At 40.4% G+C, this 19,715-nt stretch overlaps 1 protein-coding gene across 7 annotated transcripts in view; it reads left to right on the top strand.

Moving 5' to 3' along the window:
• The window catches only part of Hecw2 (HECT, C2 and WW domain containing E3 ubiquitin protein ligase 2), a 388,163-nt gene extending 369,597 nt beyond the window's left edge, over positions 1–18,566 (top strand). For 6 of the 7 annotated variants that reach the window (XM_006496067.2, XM_006496068.4, XM_006496066.4 and 3 more), the window contains one exon: positions 12,105–18,566. In XM_006496067.2, coding sequence (XP_006496130.1) covers positions 12,105–12,216 — 112 coding nt within the window. In that variant the 3' untranslated portion in view covers positions 12,217–18,566. The remainder of the gene's footprint in view (positions 1–12,104) is intronic. The other variant, NM_001001883.3, reaches the window with a different exon arrangement.
• The last annotated feature ends 1,149 nt before the right edge of the window (positions 18,567–19,715 follow it).

Raw genomic sequence — 19,715 nt, 5'->3', positions numbered from 1 at the left:
TGTTGGGGTTGAAAACTATTGCTTTACTGTGGCTAACAATAAATACACAACGCTGGGAGGTAGGGCTTGTGAAGGTAGAAATCCTGGATTCCAGGTCCACTTTGTCACCATCAAACTTTGGGATCTCCAGGACCACTACTTGGTGAATTTCAGGGTTCAGTTGCCTCTTCTATAGACAGTTGGTGGGGTGGTATGTTAGCTTGGGTTGAGTGAGTGGTAACACCATAGAATTGCTGAAGAGTCTTGATGGTTGTCTATGCTGGCATCGCTACTTCCCCTGGTAGTTCCAGAAAGTTCTCAGGCTGACTCATTGTAGATGGAGCTGTTTGTCAGAATCATTGCAAACGCACAGTTGGGTAAGAGCTATTGTCATTCTTCCTCTCTTGCTGTATGGGCGCCTGTTCCTACCCTTATCATAATGCAGCACAAAGAAAGGTGTTATCCCTCTCCATAGAACAGAAGTAACAATGCCCGGGCTCAGAGAGTATTTCTAACACCTGAATGAGATAATGTATTAGAAAGTCTTTAGGGAGTGTATGCTTTCTTGTTTCCGTTTAAGCCTTTAATCTTTAACCTGTGTAGCTTCCGTACTACTCAGATGAATGCTTTCTGTCTCTCTCTCTCTCTCTCTCTCTCTCTCTCTCTCTCTCTCTCTCACATACCTCATTTAGACAAAAACATAAGAGAAATCACTTCAGGACATAGCAGTATAAGTTTTATCAGAAGCAACTTTTTCACTGATAACCTTTTATGAGATTTAAAGTATCACTTGAGTATAAAGAAATCGGTGACATTGCTTTATATTACTGAGTCTAATACTCCAAAGACCAAAACATACACACTAAAGCCATCCGCCCCCTTGCTGTTTCCTGGCTTCACAGAGCTAGGCGGCTGGTAGGCCTCAAGCCAGTCAGCTCCAGTATATTCTTTTCCCTCTTAGTGATTCTGTGTCTATCATTTAAGTTGTGATACTGTACAAATATACTAGATAGAACCAATGTCCTCCTTACTAAAAATAAATATACTTTTTTGAAACTTCCTTCTCACAAGTATATTATCATCTTCCCATGAGAAGCTCTAACCCGCAGAGTTGGAAGGGTGTGAAGGGTGACAGCTGTCACTGCAAGCCAGAGTGATGACAGAGAGGCTCTTGGACAGATAATTCAGTCTTTCAACCTTCCAAGCAAGCTAGTGTGACTTGTGCTCTTTGATTCCTTATGCTCATTCCGTGGTAGCCCTGGGTAGCTCTGATCAAATGTTCCTCAAGAAATGTGTTTATTAAAGTATATATGGTAGTCTCTGAAGCCGGAACAAGTTGTATCCACGACTTTCCCCCCTTCTTCTGTAGTAATAAAGTAACCAGTGATTTAGCTGATAGAGACTTGAGACTTACTCAATGGCGTTTCCATGGAGACTAGCAGCCTGAACGGATTACTGCACTTCCTCTGCTTGGTGGCTGCTGGTTTCGCTCTGCATTTGCATTTCTGTAGAAGACTTCCTACCCCCTGGAGCTCTGGGGGTTTTATGAGTAAAGAGTAAACTCACTTTATGGCATTTCCTCTTAAGCAGTCAGTTCACATGCCAGTCTGCAAAGTGCAGAGCAGTGCTCTCTCCTGAGTTCATCTGAGGTTTCTGCCGGCTGATTGAAAATGGAGGGAGAGAGAGAGTTAGAGAGCAGCAGGGACTGCAGCCGCTTGGGGAAGGCTTGGGGAAGCCGCTTCTCTTTGACCAAAGAGAAGATGTTCATATAGGAAGTTAGTTGTGTCATGAATTTGAGAAGACTGAAATGTCAACCCAGAAGTTAGGAGAGTAAAGTAAAGTTAGGGGAGTAAACTCACTCTGGAACAGAAGTCTCCAGGAAAGGATTTTATACAACAGAACGGCACTGCTGGTTTGTGATTTTTGGAGCCCAGGTTGACCTAGAATTTGTAATTCCCTGGCTTAGCCTTACTCTCAAGGGTGCTGGTGTCTGAGGCGCACACACTGCCACACCCAATGGAATAGACCTAGAAACATATAGTAGGTTTGGTTTTGTTTTTTTTTTCTCTCTCTCTCTTTAATGAGAATCTTTTTCTCACTGGAAAATTATACTTTTTATTTGTGGTATAAAAGGAAAACTTTTTGCAAACATGCCAAGGAAAATATTTAAAATGTAAATACATTAAATGTGTATAAAGTATATATATATATCTCCAGTCAAATGTCCAACAGTCTGGAGTGTCTGCTTCTACTCGTCCTTAAGTTGCTCGCATGTGGACACACACGTGTACAGATTTGAAAACAAAAACTGTGCTGCATAACCTGTCTGCAAGCTGATTTTTGTGTGTGTGTGTTTCACACCATTAATTATGAACCTCTTTCCATGTCTTTTATTGCTCTGCAGTATCATCAATAATGCAGTTTTTTCCTCCTCCAATAAAAGAGCGTTTACCATCCAGGCCCTCTTTCAGCTAGTCAATAGAAAAGCACAGAGGAGTCCTGAAATAAAATGGCTCTTTGCACAATTTAAGAAAAAAAAAAAAAAAGGATAAGGATGAGTTCTGGACACCCATTGGTGTCCCTTTTGTGGATCTGTCCTGCTGCTGGTGTCCAGTGAGGCTGTTAATGTGAGAGGGCTTCTGATAGGTTCTCATAGTTTAACCTCTAAAACAATCTCTCTCTTCAACACCCCCTGCCCACCCACTCAGTTCCCTATAACCGAAATACTTAAAGATTTTTACCTTATTCTTCCATTGAATCAATTTATGAGCTTATTAGCATATGTAAACGTGATAGCACTTTTGGGTTGGTCTTTGCTTTGTAGGTAGGTAATTTATTATAAAAGTAGATTGTGAATCCAGGCCAGGTGGTGCCTATCCTACCTGTAATTCCAGAAAGCAGAGACAAAGAGGTTGAATGTTCAAGACCAGCTTCAAAGTTCCCTATCTTTAAATTGGGGGGGAGGGGTGGAGGGGGCTCTAAAAATAGACTCTGGTAAAAAGAAAACATTGAAAGAATTTGCAAAATTTTAATGAAGAGATTATCTTGCTACCTGCAGTAGGAGATGACATAATCCAAGTCAAATTTACTAACAGACCTTGAAAGCTGTTTCATAAATCAATCTGTAAGTTTATTATTGGTGGGCAACAAGCAACACAATTGCTAAAGATTAAGCTGTTCCTTTCCTTTGGCTTCAAGAGCACAAACTAGGTTCATCTCTTATCACCAGCCTACTCCATGACACACTCACCTCTCACCTGGATCACTGCAGCAGGCAGCCAGCCAGACTCCTCCTACTCTGCTTCATCCACCCTCATATTATTCATCCCACTTGTTAAGATCATCTCTCTCCCCTACTTGCAGCCTTCAGTTGCTGAAATAAAATTCAGGCTCCTTCTGAAGCACTGGAAGGTGGGAGACCTGGTCAGGACCCTAACTCAGACCTCTCAGCCCACACCTGCCTTAGCCACTACCTCTTGGCTGTTCTTCAAACATAAAGATCCAGTTCTAGTTGAAGACTGTGGGACCTGCTGCCCAAGTCTACTTTCTGCTGGTCCACATCCCTGAGAATTCAGCTGAGATGTAACCCCCTCAGAAGAGTCCACCCGACTTCATCACTCAGGATTTCTGTTCATCGTTCTGGATGCCTTATTTCTGTTAGAGGACTTACCTAATTCACCCATGAAGTTTAGTTCGCATTTGACCTTACCAGTGAGCTGAACACTTGACACCCAAGGCATACTGTTTGTAGAATGTTTTTAAATTTGACTTTCTATGTTCATCTCAAAAGCTCAGGACTGCCAGGCGGTGGTGGTGCACACCTTTAATCCCAGCACTTGGGAGGCAGAGGCAGGTGGATTTCTGAGTTCGAGGCCAGCCTGGTCTACAGAGTGAGTTCCAGGACAGCCAGGGCTATATAGAGAAACCCTGTCTCGAAAAAACAAACAAACAAACAAACAAACACAAAACAAAACAAAACAAAACACAAAACAAAATTGAGGACCGATACTAGCATCCACACTACGAAGTTTTAAAGTCTAAATGAGGCAACACACACTAATGCACAAATTAAGTGAAGGCTAACACAGCGGTCAGTAGATGTAGGTGAAGAAGGAACTTGCTTGGAATGCATCGTTTGGGGCATTTCTTCTGCTAGTTACCTGCAGGACAGGAATTCCTGCGGCTGTTGCACTCTCCACTGTACTCATAGATCAGGCATCTCCGCTAAGGTGACCTCATGAGAAGACTTAGAAACATGGAATTCCCAACTCTGACTTCAAACGAGTGCTTCTGTGACACACACAGAGATCTCTGTGCGAGTGGCCCTAAAACGTACGGAGAAAAGTGGCATGAACAAACAGCCAGGATTTTGCACACCAAATACTATGCAAACAAGTAGTTGGAGGAACTAGCCTAGGTTTCGTTCCCTTTAGTTTGTATTTATTGACTGGTGATCGGGAGTTGTGTGCCGCCATAGGTTATATAGGTAGATATTTGTGACCTAGTGTCAGCAAGTGTTTATGTTCTAAACTTCCTAGCTCAAGAAGGTAATTAATAAGGATACTAGAGAAATTATTAACATTTTAAAAGAATTAAAAACATTAAATTATGGCAAGCTTTACCTTTATTTTTGCTAATAATGCTACCCAGGCTAAGAAAACTGGCACTGGGAACCTCCACTGAACCCTGTCACTTAGGGTCTTATTTCATCTTCTGTCCTTTATCTCCATCTTCTATTCTCTGCCTTGTTTAGTGGTACCTCTGCTGTCTCCCTGCACACCCAGCCACTGTTCTCTCTCATCCATCAAATAACTGGAAAGGACTTTTGCATGGACACCCAGCCTTCCTTTGGCCATCCTCCCTTTCCGGCCTTGTCACTTGCATTTCTCTGGTTTCCTGATGACACAGTGCTTTCTCTCCCAGGCTTCCAGACTTATCTGTTGGGAAACATCCTTCTTGTTGATCCAGGAAAGCCCTGCACACCTACAAACCCTTCTAACCTTGGCATGGACAGCTTCCTCTTCAAAGCCTTCCCCAACTTGTAACTGAACAGACTTGTATGTTGAACCACATATAACCCACAGGAATCTTTTGTATTAATTAGACAATGGCATCTCAGTCCTCAGGAAAAAATACATCCCAGATCTGGGACTAATGGTTTACCAACTATCCAAAGGCACGCTGGGCCTTATTAGAACGACTTGCCCTGGGCAGATTGCCCAGTACAGAGCACAGGCTGCCTGACCCTTAGGCTTTATTTGCTGTGCATGGGAATTCTTTCAAGAACAAACCTTTCTTCCTCATGTGCCCGAAGAGCTCAGTGAGCATTCAGTTTGGCAAGTGAAGTAATAAGAAGGTGTCATACAGTGGAAGATTTAAATTTTGATCACCAAAGCCATTTCGCATGGCAAACTTTCATGATGTGGGACCTTTAAGATGGGAAAAAATAGAGGTATTTTTCTTTTCTTTTCTTTTTTTTTTTGGTTTTGGTTTTGGTTTTGGTTTTTTGGTTTTTTGGTTTTGATTTGTTTTGGTTTTGAGACAGGATTTCTCTGTATAGCCCTGGCTGTCCTGGAACTCACTCTATAGACCAGGCTGGCCTCAAACTCAGAAATTCACCTGCCTCTGTCTCCCGAGTACTGGGATTAAAGGTGTGTGCCACCACTGCCCAGCAGGTATTTTTCTACTAGTGAGATTCTAGAAGTGAATGGATTAGATTCTTCCCAGGCACCCACTGGTCTCCTGAACTGGGAACTTGAAAAGCCAGAACAGGATGGAGATGTGAGCACAGAATCCCTGAGGATACACCAAAGCAGGCAAGAGCCATTTCCTCCAGGCACAACAGCCCACAGGACTGTGAGCGAGCCCTCTTCTCCAGATACCTGCAACTAAGTAAAATTTGGACTTGATAAGTCAGTTTGGGAACACACACATTGCCAAAGAAAATTTGACATTGAAAAATAATGTCTCAGGATCCATGCATAACTCTTCAGGGTGGTGGTGGTGTTTTTGTCTTTTTTATTTGTTTGTTTTGTTTTGTTTTGTTTCTTGAGACAGGGTTTCTCTGTGTAGCCCTGACTGTCCTGGAACTCACTCTGTAGACCAGGCTGGCCTCATACTTAGAGATCCACCTGCCTCTGCCTCCAAGTGCTATAATTAAAGGTGTGTACCACCGCTGCCCCACTTCTAGGGTGTTTTGAGTATTAGTTTTGATTGACAAATTTCTTGATGAAAAAGTATAAATAGGAATAAGAAAACTGAGATGTGAAGCGTGAGATATCACTGCAAACAAAGAAGAGCATGCTGGCAGATTCTAATTCAGAAAAGGATTTATTTCATGCTAACACATTTTATTTTTGTATTATACCTGTTACTTACAATAGGGTTCATGGTTTTCCTTTCCTGTCTCTGTCTCTCTATTTTATAATCTTGATTTTAATTTCTTCTTTGTCTAGCATTTTGGGTGCTTGTACAAAAAAATTACTTTTGGGTGTAGAATAAGAGAATGAGTAAGTACATTCACTCCAGGCAGAGAGCTGTTAATCAACTTAAGTGGCTTATAAAAACATAGCTGTGATGCTTACTGGGTTAGATAACTGACTAACCATATGAAATCCAAAAGAGGGCAAGCCTATGGCCCCCCTGTTTAATATCAGAAAAATCCAGAAAGCCATTAAGTCAGACCATAGATCAGGAGGTCTTGAAAACCTTGGTATTGGTGCCAGCATGGTTTCCCAAGGATGGGTTCAGACCTGCTATTCCTGAGTGGTTCTGGCTGCAAAGACTAAAGTGAGGTAAACTCATTATGGCTTCAGGGTGGCTAGCTTTGGAAGATTTGAAGAAACATTCTCTCACTGAGACTGAAAAGCTGGGTGCACTTTTGCTGCCAATTTCAACACAGTCCAGTGGCCCTCCTGGTGTTTTCTGCTCACTTTTGTAGGGCACGGAAAAGCCCCAGAAGTTTTTGTTTTGTTTGCTTGCTGCTGCCTCTCTCTCTCTCTCTCTCTCTCTCTCTCTCTCTCTCTCTCCCTCCCTCCCTCCCTCCCTCTCCCTCTCTCCCTCTCTCCCTCTCTCCCTCTCTCTCTCTCTCTCTCTCTCTCTCTCTCTCTCTCTCTCTCTCATACTTGGCTCATACGACAAGCTGATGGTAAATGTTGGGCAATGTATTTAACCACACTTCCTCAATTTCCTTATTAGCAATGCTGGCTTGTTTGTATGCAGTTTGGAAAAATCTGCAAAGCACACGGAATGTCAGTGTGGATATCCACTTTAGATATTGTATTTCTAATTGGCTTGATGTCTCTCCATGGTGGAGACCACCTACATTTGACTCATTTGGAGTGAATCTTAAAATGCAGATCACCAGGACCCCCTGCCCCCCCCCCAACCATCTTACTTAGAATCTCAAGGGACAAAACCCAAACTCTCTGTTGTGAATAGAGCTCTCTCAGAGCCTTGGGTGACTCTGAAATACTCCAAAATGTCCCCACGGTTTATCTCTGTTCTCCAGTAAGCCTGAGATTCAGTGACAGTTGGGTCACTTAAAAATCCCCTGGTGTCTCCCAGGCTGCTTCTGGATTGACTCAAACTTGACCATTGTCCCCAAGCTACTCCATACTGCCACTGAATAGTCCCTTAAAAATCCTCTCAAGCTTTTTTCCCCTTCAATTCTGTTCCTCAGATGTATGTGACTATAGTGTAAAATGCATGCAGAGTGCTGGGGTTTCCAGCTCCCAGGCATGGTGGCATGGTCTTAACAGCCAGGGGACAATAAAGTCTCGGTTTTCAGTTGAATGTTGGGTTTCCTTGAGGAGACCCTGTTTTTTTGGTGAGCCACTTACTTGGCTTTGAGCTTAGGAGAACCATTTACTCTTTCCCTTCTAGAATATAGTCTGTCTCTGGCCTCATGTGACTTTCTCTAGATTTGTTTATTCAGAAGTTAGCTTATGATAACTATGTGTTATACAACCAGATGTGATTTGAGAAGCAACGATGGCATTAGATTGTGGGGCAGTCATGGTGGCTATGTCTCATGACTGAGAAGCAATATATATGTAACCTAGAACTTAGAAAAGTTGGAAATATTTTAATGGGAAAATGTTTTTTTTTAAATGCTGGTTTTTTTTTTTTTTTTTTTTTTTTTCTGAGACAGGGTTTCTCTGTATAGCCCTGGCTGTCCTTGAACTCACTCTGTAGACCAGGCTGGCCTCGAACTCAGAAATCCGCCTGCCTCTGCCTCCCAAGTGCTGGGATTAAAGGTGTGCGCCACCACCGCCCGGCTAAACTGGGGATTTCTTAAAACATTAAATATACCATGTTCCCACAATTCTACTTCTGGATGACTCCCCGGAGACTAGAAACAGTGATTTAAATAGACGTGTGTGTGTCTGTGTCCATAACAGCAGTATTTATAATAACCACAGGGGGAAACACACTCATGTCCACCAACAGATGAATAAATCAACACATCATGGTATATATGCACAGTGGAATTAACATTCAGCTTCAAGAATGAAGGGAATTCTGAGCCATGGTTACAACGTGAGCCTTGTAAACATTATGTAAATTGAAATAACCCAGAAATAGTGCACAAAATATCTTCAGATTCCACTTAGTTAAAGTACACAGTAGGAGTAGAAATCATAGAACAGTGAGTTCCAGGGGCCCGGGGGAGGACAAAGACGATATATCGCCTGTTTGATGGAGACAGTTTTAGTTGCCACATGCTCTCTCATCCATCCGTGTGTTGTTCTAGTTCCCGTTCTTGCTGCTGCTCTGAAATGCCCTGGCAGAGCAGTTTAAGGCAGGGAGGGCTGATCTTAACTCACAGTTCAAGGGGCATCTCTGTCATGGTTGCAAGAGCTTAAGGTGCCTGATCATACTGTGTCCATAGGGCAGAACAGTGCATACTAACCCACTTCCTCCTCTTTGCACAGTCCAAGGCCCAGGACCTTGGAGTAGCTTCTCCCCTAGTTAGTGTGGGCCTTTCTACTTCAGTTCATCCAACCAGGATAACCCCTTATAGACATGCACAGAGGCTGGTCTAATCTGCATAGCCCCTGACAAACATGAGGTTTGTCTCCTAGACAGTTCCTGATCCTTACAAGTTGAGGGTCGTGCATTTAATGCCACAAACCTGGGCATTTGAAAACAGCTACAAGGGTAAATTTTACTACAATAAAAGCATTAAAAAGAAAAGGCAGGTAAAGGATCATGAAACAGTGAAAGCTGAGAGTAAGTAGACAAAACAATGAAAATTAAAAAAAAAAAATCAACCTACTATATTTTAGACAAATGGGATAAGGAATCGTCCCTGACTGTCACAGAAAGCCTGACATATTTTTCTGCTCAAAGCATACATATTTCACTTCTCTATTTCTCCCTCATCTTCCCCTGGATCAAAAATGAAACCATTTATTTTGTATTTTGAGAGGTTTGTTGTTGTTGTTGTTGTTTGTTTTTTGTTTTTTATTTTTGCTTTGCTTTTTACTTTTTAGAATTTCAGACCAGATAGACTTTAAGTCAACTTGAAGACTCAGCAGTATGTTAGTAAAACTTTTTTTTTGCCTTGGGTTCCCAGTCTGGACTCCATCATAAGGGGCTATCAGAGGAATTATGGTAAATAAAATTCTAGGATGTTTGGTTTTGGGGGTTTAGATGGGGTTTTAAATTTTTGTTTTGTTTTATTTTGTTTTTTTTGGTTTGGTTTGGTTTTGGGGGTTTGCTTTCAAAGATCGATGAGGCGATTCCCACCAGGGTCGCTCAGTGTTCGAGGTCACAGGAGTGGAACACCTGAGTGGAAACTGAGATTCTTCAGTGTTAACAGAGCTCCTCACATTCTGTTTCTAAAAAGCCATGTGAGCACACACCTGCTTTATTATCTCTTGATTATGTCTTGATCTCCTGGTCATTGTTATCTCTGAGCAATTTATTGAAGGCAATCAGGATAGTGTCCTCTTGATGACGAGGAAATGTACCTAACCATGCACCTATTGTTATTTAGTCAAACACTGTGTCCCAGCCATTCTGGGAAACTCTGCTATTTCAGTGAATCCTCATACCCTCTAAGATAAATGGCCTTACCATATTATCTCTCTTTCACAGGTAAGAAATTTGGGTCTCACAATTCTAATAAGACACTCCAGATTCCACAGCTGGTGTAGTTGGTAGAAGTGGGGTTCAACCCCAAATCTCAACACTCAAGTCTTCATCTTCCCCCTATTCTGTATTACTTATAACAATAGTAGTTATATTTTAGCTGTCTCTTGTGAGGCTATACCGGGGCCTAGCAAACACAGTCGTGGATGCTCACAGTCAGCTATTGGAGGGATCACAGGGCTCCCAATGGAGGAGCTAGAGAAAGTACCCAAGGAGCTAAAGGGATCTGCAACCCTATAGGTGGAACAACATTATGAACTAACCAGTATCCCAGAGCTCTTGAGTCTAGCTGCATATGCATCAAAAGATGGCCTAGTCAGCCATCACTGGAAAGAGAGGCCCTTTGGACTTGCAAACTTTATATGCCCCAGTACAGGGGAACGCCAGGGCCAAAAAGTGGGAGTGGGTGGGTAGGGGAGTGGCAGGAGGAGTGTATTGGGGACTTTTTGGATAGCATTGGAAATGTAAATGAAGAAAATCCCTAATTAAAAAAATTAATTCTAAAAAAAATAGTTATATTTACCTTACCTCACAAGTAAGAAACAATTGGAAACAATAAAAATTTGCATGTTACTTTCGTACAAATATCCTACTCATGTCTCCCTCAAGTTACACATTACTTCAGGCTCCTTTTTTTTTTTTAATTGAGTATAAACTACTTAGCTCCAGCAAACAAGCTGTTGTGAATTCAGGATAGGGTGCTACCTATCCTGTGTCAAAAGTGCAGATCTGCTCCTGATAAGATGTACTATTCAGAGACTCTTTCTTTATTGTGAGTCAGGTGCAAATAACAGGAAAGCACTGCCCCTCCCCCAGTCTTGGCAAAAGAGTAGATATTTAAAAAAAAAAAAAAAAAAAAAAGAGTGCTGCATATAACTGTGATTAAATGGACATTTTTCCATGTTATGAACAGGGAGAAAGCAGACTATAACACGGAATTCAAAGCAGTCACAATATCTGCAGACAAGTCTAGCCAGGGACTTTCCCCAAACTCTGAGCCACAGTCTGGTCTCCAGCCACAACTGCTGCTCATCCCTGCCCAAGAAAATGAAAAACCACCGAGCCACACATTATCCAAGGGACATCCAGGCAGCTGACAGTGCTGGAAGGGAATCAAAGGGAAGCTCTTTGCAAAGTCTTCATTCTTGTCTCTGAATAGAAAGGAAGAAAAAAGACTGAACTTGGCTTTTTCATTCTCATACTATGCATGAAATATATCTTCTAAAGGGTGGCACATAAAGAAAATATTTTAGGGGGTCCCACTCTCCAAAGAAAATTTCAACTTTGTATTGTAAGAAATATTGAGATCCTGGCCCAGGGCTTCCTCCCTGCTTTAGACCATTTAGTTCCCGAATGAAAGACACACAACAGCTTTTATATTTTTAATATGCCTTGGGCAGCACAATAGCTGGGCAGTTACCTACCCTCTATGCTGTTAGAATCTGCTTCCCTTTTGATAGCCGAAGTTATCACTTATTATTTACTATGTCCCATCTGGGCTGCTCCCCAGTTGGGGCAGCCCTCTGGGCCACGTTCTCTTGGCCCTAGCCCATGGCTGCTGTCCTTCTCCCTCCTGCGCGTTGTTCTTCCATGAAAGCTTCTTCCTTCCTCCTACCCTCCTCATGGTCCTTTCTGAGCCAAGCCCTCAAAACTTCAATCCCACCTCTGTCTCTTCTGGCCAGCTGTTGGCTGTTGGCATTTTTATTTACCAATCGCAGTTAACTGGGGACTGGGTCACAGGGGCTACTAAGTTGAAATATCTTCACTTTTTCCCAAGTAGCCGTGAAAATGGTAACAAATAAATTTGAATATGAAAGAGACACACTCTTAGTACATGCACACATGTGCGCGAGCATGCGCACACTCAAGCATGCACGCACGCACGCACGCACGCATGCACGCGCACAGGAGCATGGACTTTGTTTGCTCAGCCCCTCTGCTAAATGATGTGCTTTTTCTATTTGCAGAGCCCACACTTGTTTTAACCGCCTGGATCTGCCTCCATACCCTTCCTTTTCCATGCTTTATGAAAAACTCTTGACAGCAGTTGAAGAGACCAGTACCTTTGGACTTGAGTGACCTGGAAGCATGATGCTCAGCTCTTCATGGCCAGGCGGTTCTAGAAGCTGGCCTCCCGAAAAGTGGACACAGCATTGGTAGCCTCAAGCCTTGGCTTCCATTATAACAAACTGAGTGCTGCTTTCCGGGAACACATGCTCCTGTGTTTGGGGACTGGCTGTGAGTTCTTTTGGAAGGATTGGGGTGAGCTTGGTGCCCATGGAACAACCCAACAGTCTTTCAGTCAACAGTTCTTGACTGCCAAACCTTTCCCATTTGGTCCCATGTTCCAAGATAAAAGAAGAACCTGCACATGATAAACTCCATGGTGACTTTTAGGGACTCAGGAGAATCTTGAAACTCTCCCATACATAACACTTCAAGCCAAACTGGCAGCACTGACCCAATCTCTAAATTAGCGCAAGTGAAATGAAATCATTAAAAAAATATATATTTCCTGAAAGTACATTTGTTTAAGCCCTAAGTTATAGCAGAATATTTATTTCTTGCTTATGAGTGCCTGCATGGTGTGCACTATAGGTTTCAACCTTCACAGGACAAGTGTGAAAAAGGAAACCAAGTCATTATGCGATAACTTTAAAGATAAGGTGGTCTGTGACAATGTATATGCAAGTGGTATGTGTGTAATTATGGCTGAAGACAAACTTACTCAATGAATCACTAATGACCGATTTTATGCTTTATAATGCATGAAAACAATTTTAAAATATCTAGCAATTAATCACAGCATATCGGGAAAATGTACACAGTGAATTCTGTTTATTTTTTATAGGTTCATCATATTTCTGTTCTTTAAGATGTATATAAGGACCTACCTACCATATTGTATGTACCACCTCTCCATCTTCATGTTCCATGCTTACTCGGGCATCTTGTTAGTATGTACCCTTTTAAGCACGCTCAAGGGAACTAAAGGGCCTTTTATTCTTATAAAAGTTTAAAAAAATCCCCAAAATATTTTGCACTGAAAGTACCAAAGGCGAAGGGACACTACAATATGACTAACAGCAGCTCCATCAGTTGACGACTACAATAGAAGTAGCTTTTAAATCAGACTTCCTTCACAGTTGCCATGTCAACCACTGCAAGGACTGTGCATCTAAGTAATAATTTTGTAAGACTCACTCTATGTGATAGTATGATATGCATTTATTTAAAATGCATTAGACTCTCTTCCATCCATCAACTACTTTACAGGATGGCATTTATTACTGATATTTCGTATTTCCCCCACTGCTTCTTATTTGTACAGCATCATTAAACACTGAGCTTGGTTAGGGAGCCATCAGCAATGCCGGAGAGATCAGCTCTCTTTCATAGTAAGAGTTCCATTTTCTCACATCAGTGAAGGTACCATACATTGAAACTCTCAGTACTATATTTCTAAGCCTGCATTTTCACTGATGTATAATTTTCTTATTAATATCAAGAAAAAATTTTGTATGGTCTCTCAGAAACTGCATGTCATCACTGACGGGTCTCCTTAATCTGATGAAAAGGATTTCCTTCATTTCGATTGCTTTGGGGACTGTTCCGTGTTGTTGTTTGTCCCTTGACTTGTGACCACAACTAATCAGACACATGTACAGTGAAGTGGAATTGAGGTGGGTAAGACCATTAGCTTAACATTTAATTTGCCAGCCTGAGGGGTTTACAGGCATTACCTGAACACTGCTTTGAGAATTTCTTTATAGGTATCATGGGCTTCCTGTTGTGGGATGTGGGTAACTTTACATTTTATACGGGTTACATACATCGTCTTCATAGGTGTTTTGTAAGAACAGTTACACGCCTGTTTGTGAAGCTGTGTTTACTGTTGGGACCCTCAAGAACAATGACACTCATGTTCTGCTATTGTGTTAAAGATAAGTCCTGGATATGGGAAAATGTTCTAGGAGAAAACAAATTACAGAAACCTGGAAAAGATATATGGAATATTTATTTGTATATCATAATTGGGCCAGAAAAAAAGAATGACTAAAATTTTTGACTGGAATTATTAGTTTGTACTTATTTGTCATGAATACAGTATATATTTAATTTTTGCAAACTGCTTTTACTCGTTTGTATTTTTTCATCATAAGGAAAACAGAGCATGCTAATACATTTTTAAAATCACATTTCGCTTCGTCAGAGCATTCCCTAAGAGTTGTCACAGGGGCCTGTTAAGAGAGAGCTGCCTTTCTTTCAAAAATACATTTATAGGCCACATTAGTGCTCCTTTGGTTTGAGACACTTTGCCACCATATGCCATATTACTAGGCAGAAGAGATTTCAAATAAAATATACCTCTTTAACTATTTCTAATAAACGTTGTTTGCTGTTGATGCTAAGGCAGCCAACTTCTCAAATAACAGTTTTAAATGTATCCAGACACTCTTAAAGTGGTAGGACTTGTCCTAGTTGGCACTGTTCTCAGAATTGGGAATTATCAAATTGTAGCTAGCATATTAGAAGACTGTGTTAACCCATTATTCTTCATAGGCAAAACAAAAACAAAAAAAAGACAATAATATCTCTATAAAAGTTAAATAACACATCCACAGAATAAATTAGCTGTTATTGTACCCTACAATTAGAAATATTCATAAATATGCTTTTCTGGACTGTGAACCTTGATAACTTGGCTCTTTGGTTTTGTTTTAAGAGATTTATACCTGATGCTACTAGCAATATAAAAGACAGTCTCGATACACCATGTATGTATCATTTTTCAGAGTACAGGCACACTGTTGGAGGCCCCTCCATGCCATTTGATGATGGAGCTACAAGATTCTGAATCTGGCCTTCAGAAAAATGCACATAGTCTACTAGAGGGGACATCAAGATTCCAAAAGCATTTTAAATAAAAGGTCTACAGTTAATGAAGAGAGAATAGCCTATTCACCCCAAAGGCTTGGTTACATTCTCATGTATGTGAAACTGTATAGCTGAAAGACATCATCACATATGTGCTCTTTCTGCTGAGTGTCATAGAATATCAATGCTGATAAGTCTCGAGATCCAAAATGCATTCATACAATATGTGTTTAAAGTATGTGTATGAGGACTGAGCTATGAAGGAGCAACACAAGGATCTTCAAACTATCAAAGATGCCAAAATGAAATTAGAGACTTCCTTCAGCCTCTGTACTATAACTTACATTCTATTTTTAGTGTAAAATATCACAGTTCCTGAGCCCAAGCCACATATGGAATCACATTTTTCTTGTGCACAAAATGAATGGAAGTCACAGTTTTCTAGTGTATGTTGTATTTATAATTTAATGGCCATTCTGTACTAAGTAAACATAAAAGCCACTATTGAACTAGAAAGGGAATGCAGATTGCAAAATGGAAGTGTGGCACTTCCAGACATTCTTATTAAATTAAGCTCTAGTCTTAAAAACAAAAGGATGAAGGCTGATCTATTCAACACTACCTCGATGGCAATGGCATGCAAAGGTAGGGACTGTGAGGACTGTGTGCTCAGCGCTGACGAGTTTCCCAGGGCTTGAGGGGCATTCTCTATTGCTCCTCAGTGCTCAGTTGGGGAGAAGAATCAAGTCTTCCCTGGGCTCAGGCTGATTTCATGGGTAGCTGGTAAAATGATTTGGGCTTTGTTGTCAAGATCCTGTTTAGTCTTAAGAAATATAAAGACTAATATTTGTATCAATATACTAAACTTTCCAATGCTTTGCTTTCCCAAAGTCTTACTTTTGTAGACACCCTTAGAATGTATGTGACACTCCTGCCGAGGGCACGGAGAAAGGAGTGCATTCATGCATTCATGGCAAAGGCGTCTCGAAGGTGCATTGTTTCCATTTACTGCCTATGGGAGGAATTTAAGACAAATCTGATTGTGATTGGTGGAATTGCACAGCACAGGAATTTGGCCCTCTTGGGGATTACGTAGAAGCAAGAGTATGAAAAAGACACCAACCAGAGACCTGGCTTTCATTATTAATTTTTTATATCCTTGAGTCTTCAGAGGCCTGGCAGCTGAACCCCAGTGATGTGGAGGGACCATAGCAGCTTCTGTTTTTCTTTCTGTCTTCCTGATATTTGTTCAAATGACCTTTTTAATCCTTCTTGCACACAGCTACTTCTAACAAGGCATACATCTTATAATGAAGAATCTAGAATTTTATTCAATTTAACTTTATTTAGGAAATCCCAGGAGCAGGAAATGAGGCCATTTTATCATTAAAAGTCATCACTAACCCCACATAAGAAGCAAGATGCAATTGAAGAAACTGGCCCAACCTCCCAGCAGTTGAGACTCAGGCCAGCTGTTGATGAGTGGTATCCTGAATCAGCCACCCTACTTCCACATGACTCGACTTGATATTAATGGGAATGCCCCTTGGAAACATATTCCAGTTGTCAGACTTTATTTGCTTTATAGTTCTGTTGCATTTCCAGACAGTTTGTCTAGCACAGAAGCAAAGGAATGGCAGAGACATTACAGCTTTCTGAGCTGTCACTTAAGGTCAGTCACTACCCTTAAAGGGGTAATTAGAAATCAAAAGTGGAAAAGTAGATGCCTGGCAGTTGTACCACCCTGGTAATGTGAGCCCAACTACTATCAAGATTCAGGAGCAAAAACTACATTCTAAGGAGCTGGCATTATGGGTAGAATGAATTTGTTTGGCCCTATCAGTGCAATCTGACTTAGGAGTGAAGGCACGTTTACAATCACAGAATAGCTAAGGGAACAATAAAACAATGGTACAAACATCATCAGACTTAGACTTCACTAGTGGGGGTAGGAGCCCGTTCCATTTTGGTTTCTGAGTTTTGAGAACAATGCATTCATGTTTAGTGAAGGCATTGATTGGCCATCTACCTGGTGGGAAATACCCTTGTTGTATGACTTCAGTAGGTTAGTATTTCCTGTACTACAAAATGTCATTTAGTCCCAAAGTATTAAGGCTAACCATAGCTCAAATCAGGAAGCTCAACAATTTACATTAAATTATTATAGTTAAAAAAAAAGCTTGAAAGTTATTTGTTACCACTATCAGACACTATTTGTGAAATAAAAAATGATCTTATTTCATCATGCTTAATTTGTTTTTATAGTTGACATTGGCATGGCTTTTGAGACCTTCTTATACTATCTAATGCTGATTTAAACATTCTCTATTAATCTGGAAAGCAAAAATTCTAAGTGTGAGGTTACTACATTGCAAAAGGAGGTCTAGCAAGTATTTTATATTGAAGAAGTTAATCATGACAGCAGACACATTTGCTTAGATTTTGATCTTCAAGGTACTTTCTTCTCATTTAATGATTAAACAGCTTAACAGAACAGGAGGGCTCTAACTGTATATGATTTTTATGTCTAGTGACCTTGGGCAGGTGATATCTTCATATCCAATCTTCTTTTAAGATATTGCAACCCTGAGGGGTATTGGTAGGTATGTTGTATGATTCAAACTGAATCAGCTATTACTGGTGTAAGAGATCATCAGTAAATTCCGGTAATTATCACCTTCTGTAAAAGGGATGGGTAATGTTCAAGAAACACCTTGGAAGGGTGAACCAGGGAATATACAGAACAAAATGTTCTTTAGGACCCTAATGCCCTAAAAAGATGTTAACTACAGCTTATTTTTCTTTATGTGATATCATAAGAAAGATACAGGGGCTGTTAGCACATTAGAAAGTGCGTAAGATTATGTTTTTATAATAGGGATGCAGGCATTCCAAAAAACTGAATAAAAATACATGCATCTCTCTTGCCTCTTACTGAAGTATTAATCTAATTTTATAATAATGCTTACTTTTTAATATTAAGGCTATGTAAAAAAAAACATTTTATTTCTAAGATTTCAGTAGAGTACAGGTGGTGCATTTTTTAAGCCTTTCCACTTCTCTTCACCAGCCCCGCCCACTCATTACATCCACTATACCATAGATCACAGTTAACAGGTACACTTCTGATTTTGTTGAGTTGATTCAAGCTTTGTATTTATTCAGTGTAACTTTTAGTAGATAATAATAATGGGAGGTATTTGCTATTAGAATTAAGATTATACATTCCTCATTTTACCGTACATTTACATTTTTTAAGGCACATAATATATGTTGTTGATAGGCATCCTAGAAGTAGTTCATGAGTGGTGTTGCACAACACTTAGGACTGGATTATGGACCAGTTGTTCATTTTCTAGGAAGTCTGTATTCTTATTCTCACCTGAGCCTCCGCCTCTTGTGTTGTATTTTTTATGATTATGAAATGCTTTGACGGAAAGATATTTTAATGTGTACAATTTGTTTTATTTTCATACTGATCTCTATTTTTGTTTAAAACCATGTTACATCATGAAATCACTTAATCAAAAATAAATCTTTTAAAAAATGAATTATGACTTTTCTGTTATAGTTTGGGCGAAGAATAAACTCGGGAACATAAATAAGGATAAAATACTTAGGATTAGTATACAGCTCTGCAGGTATGTTAATTTCCCCTTTCATTGTATTTATAACCAGTAATCTATTTTGTTTATCTTTACAAGGAAATTTTACTCCCAGTGGTGCACTGATAGACATTGCAGGAATGAATTAATGCAAATCATAGTAATTTAACTCATATAAGTTGAGTTTATTTGTTAAGTCATGTTGAATCTTTAATTCATAATCATATGAACATCACCGACACTATTACCACTCTTATCAATTTAACATGAGGGTCATGTATCCACATCTGGAGAAAGCAGATGGGAAAAAAATATCTGAGTATGAACAACAGAGACTAATGGGGCTTCAAAAGATTTTGTTCCATCAGATCCTGGCTATATGACATCGCAGTCTTAACCAGCTACGGACTGTGCACAGTTGTGCATGCCTTTAAACTCAGTACTCAGGAGGCAGAGGCAAGTGGATCTCCGTACTTCAGGCTAGCCTAGTCTATAGAATAAGTTCCAGGACAGCCAGGCTACACAGAGAAGCACTGTGCCAAACAGACAAACAGAAGTAGGGCTTGTAAGCTTTAATTAAGTTATGGGAGTGGAATTATCATGAATGAGGGTTACTTCCATTAAAACAGATGTCCCAGAAGACTCCTTAACTTCTTCAGTGTAAGAACCTAGCTAAAAGAGACTCTTGTGTCATGAAGCTGGCCTTCACCACACAATGGATCTGGCCAAACTTTGATTTGGGCTTGCTAGTTTATAGGACTGTAAGAAATCAACTTTTGTTATTTATAAGCTGCTGAGTCTGTGAGACTCTGTTATGGAAACCCAAATGGATTGAGTTACCAAAAGAAACTAAAAAGTTTCATATGTCTCTTTCTTCCAAAGACCATCTTAATTGTAGGGTCAGGCAATTCCTGGAAGAGCAGGCCAGCCAATAAAAAAATAAAATACTTAAAGCAAAGCAGATTTGAATTGCCACTTTAGTCCTGAATAAAAACAACATAGATCTTTGAAAAAAAATTATCTGGGTGTTTTGCCTATATGTATTTTTATGCACCACTTGCTTGCAGTGCCTGCAGAGGCCAGAAGAGCATATCT

Source organism: Mus musculus, chromosome 1, assembly GCF_000001635.26.
Source record: "Mus musculus strain C57BL/6J chromosome 1, GRCm38.p6 C57BL/6J".
Classification (NCBI taxonomy): Eukaryota; Metazoa; Chordata; class Mammalia; order Rodentia; family Muridae; genus Mus; species Mus musculus.
Note: the sequence above shows the minus strand (reverse complement) of the source record. Positions and strands in the feature narration are given on the sequence as shown.